We start from the raw sequence: 6,000 nt of genomic DNA, 5'->3' as shown, positions 1-6,000 counted from the left end.
GTCTTTGGGGTCGAGGGTGTTTTTTTTTTAGAATTGGTTTGATTATACCTTGTTTCAGCAAGGGTGGCACCATGCCTTCCTTGAATGACTGGTTTATAAGCTGCATGATAGCTGGTGCCAAAATATCGGCACATTCTTTCAGCAGTGTAGTGGGAATGATATCATTGGGCGCTGTGGTATTTCGCAAAGTCCCGATGATATTTTTAGTGGCATCGATGGAAATGGGTTTTAGAGTGAAGTTAGATGATTGCGGGGGAATTATGTGGGTATTAGGTTTGTGATTTAGGGGGGGGGGGTGGATGGAGGTTCTATTTTGCTGAATACTTTCACGAATTCTTTCAATTTTATTGATGAAATAATCCGATAATTAGTTGCAAAAATCTTGTCAATCAGAATTAGGGGCTTCTAGACAGACTGGGTTCATGGCCTTGGTGACTAGATTGAAGAGTTCACGGGGGCGGTTTAGGTCATTGGTGATAATATTGGAAAAAAAAATTTTTTTTTGGCAATAAAGATTTCTTTATGCTATTTTTTGTTATTATCTTATAGATAGTGTGATTTTCCTCTGAAGAGCTTCTTTTCCAGGCTGCTTCAGCTCTTCTGCGCTCTTGCTTTAGCAACGACAGCTGGTCGTTAAACCAGCTGGAGTTGTTTTTCCGGATGCACGTTGTGCGTTTTGGCGCTACTAAGTCAGCTGACTGTAGTATAGCCTGGTTTATGGCATCAATAGTTTCTGTGGCTGTTTGATGTGGTTGGATTGTTTTTATTTTGTTCCCTAATTCAGTTTTGAAGAGCTTTGAATGGAGCTTCTTCTGAGATCTAGTCCAGTGTGTTGTCACTAGTTTTAGAGTTTTTTTTGAGGGGGCATTTATGGTAATTGTGAATTTAATGGCATGGTGATCTGTCCATGGCTGCGGCTCATTTTCCTGAATATTAATTTCCAGATCTTGTCTGAAAATGAGATCGAGCGTGTGGCCTGAAGTATGTGTGGGCCCACATACTAGTTGCTGCAGACCTAAGAGTTGGCCCAGAGGTTAAAATCCCAGATCAGCAGGAGGTGTTTGGTGTTTAGGGTATAGGTGGAGATGAACTCTGTCAATGACATGAGCAGGTGCGTTTTTGGACCTGGTGGTCTATAGCAGAGTAGAATGTGAACGGTGTCCTGGGGGTTTGTTTGTAGTTGCAGAGTGAGGGTTTCCATGAATGTGACGAAGTCGGCCTGTACCTTTAGCAGAGAAACAGCCCCAAAGCATAATGTTTCCACCTCCATGCTTGACTGTAGGGATGGTGTTCTTAGGTTCAAAATAAGCATTTTTCACATGCCTGTACATGTGCCTTCTTGAGGAAGTGGACACAGCAGGATTTCAATCTATGGTAGCATATTGTGTTACTATTGGTTTGCTTGGTTACTGTGGTCCCAACTGCATGGAGATCTTGTGCAGGTCTACAATGTTGTCCCTGACAGCTCTTTGGTCTTACCCATGATGGTGAGGTTTGAATGGAAGAAAGAGATTCTGTGGACAGGTGTCTTTTATTCACATAACCAGTTGTCGTTGTGAACACCTTCTTAAATTGACAGGACCAATTTGTACACCACATGAGAACAGGAACATTTTCTAAAGCCGGAGCGACTTCAGTAGTGCCAATTAAGACAGCTCTCATTGACTAACATGGGATTGTACTAATGACACTGGCAGGGAAGGGGCAATCAAAGGGTTACATGTTTCTCTAGGGGGTGCTTTTTAACTGTGTGTGTGTGTGGAAGGGGGTGCTTTAACTGTAAGGCCGGGTACTCACGACCAAACATGTATGGTGAAAGCGGTCCGTCGGACCGTTTTCACCATACATGTCTGCCAGAGGGCTTCTGTACGATGGTTGTACGCACCATCGTACAGAAGTCCGCGCGTAAACAATACGCGGGGCGTGTCCGCGGTGTCGCCGCGTCGATGACGCGGTGTCGCCGCGACAATGACGCGGCGACGTGGGCGGCCCGCCTTTAAAATGCTTCCACGCATGCGTCGAAGTCATTCGACGCATGCGAGGGACGGCGGGCGCCTGGACATGTACGGTAGGTCTGTACTGACGACCGTACATGTCCGAGCGGGCAGAATTCCAGCGGACTGTTTTAAAACAAGTCCAGGAATATTTGTCCGCTGGGAAAAGGCCCGGCGGGCAAATGTTTGCTGGAATTCGGCCCGCTCGCGCCCACACACGACCAAACATGTCTGCTGAAACTGGCCTGCGGGCCAGTTTCAGCAGACATGTTTGCTCGTGAGTATGGGGCCTAAGAAGACAGAGATCAGTGTTCCTGCTTAGCAGAAACACAAGATCTCTATCTTCTCCTGTCACCGAACGGCGATCTGCCTTGTTTACGTTTTGTCTGCCACAGGAGCGATCGGCAGGTCCTGGTGGGTACAATCAGAGTGGGAGCGGGTCGCAGAAGCACGCGTGCATGCTGCAGACCCTGAAGAAGAAAATCCCACACAGGTACGTGATTTTATGCTAAAGGGCCACCCTTCCACAGTATATGTACGTGGGGAAATCCTTAAACGGTAATGACCAATGAATGCAAACCTATAGAGGGGAAATTTTGGATAATTAAGTAAAGAAATTACATCCATAATGATGTCTGAACTTTACTGATCTGCCCATCTGCAAATACTGGTAATTTCCAGAACCTGTGGACTGATAATTAATTTCCATGGATGTTGAGCTACTTCTGTAACCCCTCAAGGAAGCGATACCTTGTGGTGAACAATCAAGGTGCAATCTATAGGGATCTGGACATTGCAAATTAGAGAATTGGGGACACTACACTCTACTCCATAGATTCCTGGGTTACGGATTTCTATTAATTTACTATAAAAGTTTTATGCTCTTACATTTTACATACTATAATCAGTTCAGTTATGTGGTGCTAGTTAGCCTGACTTGAAATCCATACTTTTTTGTTGTTGCCATGCCTCTATTCCCACTGCCCCAAACAGGTTTGCTAAATGAACAGTGGTTGTATGTAATCTCCATAATCTTATTGGCACAGTTAAAACAGCGCAAAAGGGTGACAGAGAAATACATTTCACAAGTCCACTAACAAGTCACCTGGAGACAAGACAGCCGCTCTGCTTTTCTCAGCTCAACCATGGTAGGTAAACCATTCATTCGCTTGCCATTCTCATAGGATCAAGAAAATAAGATTGGGTATAAAAATGTTATATGAAGTCTTATGGGGTGAAGTATAATTATGTCCTGGTAATTCAAATATTTATTAAATATATTTGTGCCTTATTTTTAAATTCAGAATGAAAGGCTAAAATCTTTTTTGGCACCTTATTATAATATATATCTTATATGGATTCAAGCGCATTAAGCAATTTTAATAATTGTTGTTTCTCTACATTTCTAGTATGGATTCATTAATACTTGTTTAAAATCATTAGTAATGGAAAAATTTGGGGATGAAGCATGGCAAAAGTTAAAGTAAGTAGAAACAGTAATATTTATTTAACATTTTAGCTGTTTTTGTTTATTCTCTTTTTTTTTGTTCTATTTATTTATTTATTTTTACACAGTTTCTTACAGATAGTAATTAATAGGAACCATGATACTACTAATACATTAGGTACAAAATGTGTCAAATTCTTAACAAAAACATTTATACGTATTAAAAAAAAAAAAAACAGGCAAAGTAAATTATTTAATACTTGCTTAAAATTGTTAGAAAGGGGATGAAACACAGCATAAATGAAAGTACGGTAAGTAGAAATGCTAATATTTATTTGAAATTTTAGCTGGTGGGTTGTTTGTTATATTCTCTTTCTTTTAGTACAATTTTTTTTTTAACACAGTTTTTTTACAGAAAATAATGAATAGAAGCCATGATACTACTAATAATAATTCTTTTTTTTTAATCAAGAAAATATTTTATTGAGACAAAGTAAACATACATTTCCATAAGTGCAGGATATGAATCAATGATCAAGGATACAAACAAAAAGATTACGTACTTTATCAAGGCAAGTAAACGATAGTAGTAAAAGAGGGGGTTGATCCCAACCCCATTCAGCAATCAACCTATTTTTTTTAATTTTTAGGCTCTTTAATATTACCCCGACCTTACTTCAGGGACTAATAATAATTCTTAACAAAAACCTTAATATGTATTTTAAAAATTTAATGAATTATTACTTTTTTTAAATTGCTAGTAATGGAAAAATTTGGGAATGAAACATGGCAAAGAAATAACGTAAGTAGAAACAGTAAAGTCCCATAAATATTAGTGTTTCTGCTTACTTTAATTTTTGCCATGTTTCATCCCTAAACATTTATCCAAAAACATTTTTGTACCTAATACAGTATATTAGTAGCATCATGGCTTATTATCTGTTAGAAACTGTTAACAGTACACACCGATCTGTCCATTTTAGCGGGTGGGTTGTTTTTGTTATATTCTCTTTCTTTTCTTTTAGTTCTATTTTTTATTTATGTTTTACTTTTAACAGTTTCTAACAGACAATAAGCCATGGTGCTACTAATATACTGTATTAGGTACAAAAATGATTTTGGATACAAGTTTAGGGATTAAACATGGCAAAACATAAAGTAAGCAGAAACACTAATATTTACCGTATTTATTATCATTTTAGCTGGTGGGTTATTTGTTGCATTCTATTCTGACATGTATCCTATTCTGACATGTATCCTTCATCTTTTAGCTCTATTTTTTTTAATAGTTTCTTGCAGATAATAATTCATAGAAGCTATTAAACTAATAATAATACTTAACATAAACCTTTATAAGTATTAAAAAAAAGTAAATGTTTGCTGGAAGGTCTGTTACGTATGCAGATTGTGTCCTATTTTGTACATCTTCCTTTATGCTATATCCCATGCTTTTGTATGTTGTAAGCAATTATTTTCAATAAAAAGTTATTTGAGAAAAAAAAAAAGTAAATGAATTAATACTTGTTTAAAATTGCTAGTAATGGAAACATTTGGGAATGAAACATGGTAAAGAAATAAAGTTTTAGCTGGTGGGTTGTTTCTGTTATATTCTTTTTCTTTTAGTTCTATTTTTATTTTTTATTTTTTTACTTTTAACAGTTTCTAACAGATAATAAGCCATGACACTTCTAATATACTAGGTACAAAAATGTTTTTGGATAACAATTCTTAACAAAAACTTTTATATGTAGAAAAAAAGAAAACAAAAAGGGCAAAGTAAATTAATCAATACCTGTTTAAAATTGCTAGTTATGGAAAATTTGGGGGATAAAACATGGGAAAAATTAAAGTAAGTAGAAACAGTAAAGTCTATATTTATTTGAGATTTTATCTAGTGGGTTGTTTTTGTTATATTATCTTTCTTTTAGTTCTATTTTATTTTTTTAATTTAACACAGTTTCTTACAGATAGTAATTAATAGAAGCCACGATACTACTAAAACAGTATGTACAAATAGTTTTTGGATAAAAATTCTTAACAAAAACTTTTATATGTATTAAAAAAAAAGAAAACGGGCAAAGTAAAAAGTGAAATAAATACATACTTACATTTATAGTGCATATTGTATATGATATGCTATGCTATGCTAGTATGTACTGCAATTTACCACATATTTGAAAAAAATTATTTTGCTCTGTAGAATACGATGGTGCATACTTGAAGTTTTTTGTTTCAATATGAAAATACCGTATCCCTTCCATCCAAGATAGGCTATTAAACTACTTATTTCCTTAATTTAATAGGCATTCATGTTGTAATGGATACAAATTATGTGTAAATACAGATTAAAATATACAGTATGTGAGGGCCCAAACTTATAAGACATAGGGCCAGATCCAGAGAGCAAGTATGCCAGCGTATCTACTGATACGCCGGCGTACTTTCAAATTTCCCGCGTCGTATCTTTAGTTTGAATCCTCAAACCAAGATACGACGGCATTTGGGTAAGATCCGACAGGTGACGGCTTCGGATCTTAGATGCAATACTTCGGCGCCCGC

The 6,000-nt window shown here is 36.8% G+C and overlaps 1 protein-coding gene across 1 annotated transcript in view; it reads left to right on the top strand.

Moving 5' to 3' along the window:
- The first annotated feature begins 215 nt into the window (after nucleotides 1–215).
- The window catches only part of LOC120928211 (guanylate cyclase soluble subunit beta-2-like), a 56,667-nt gene continuing 50,882 nt past the window's right edge, over nucleotides 216–6,000 (top strand). Inside the window, exons 1-2 of the mRNA XM_040339320.1 lie at nucleotides 216–266; nucleotides 3,404–3,477. Of these exons, the coding sequence (XP_040195254.1) occupies nucleotides 216–266; nucleotides 3,404–3,477 (125 nt within the window). The remainder of the gene's footprint in view (nucleotides 267–3,403; nucleotides 3,478–6,000) is intronic.

The sequence above is a fragment of the Rana temporaria genome, chromosome 2, assembly GCF_905171775.1.
Source record: "Rana temporaria chromosome 2, aRanTem1.1, whole genome shotgun sequence".
Taxonomy (NCBI): Eukaryota; Metazoa; Chordata; class Amphibia; order Anura; family Ranidae; genus Rana; species Rana temporaria.
This window is presented reverse-complemented; position numbering and strand designations above follow the sequence as displayed.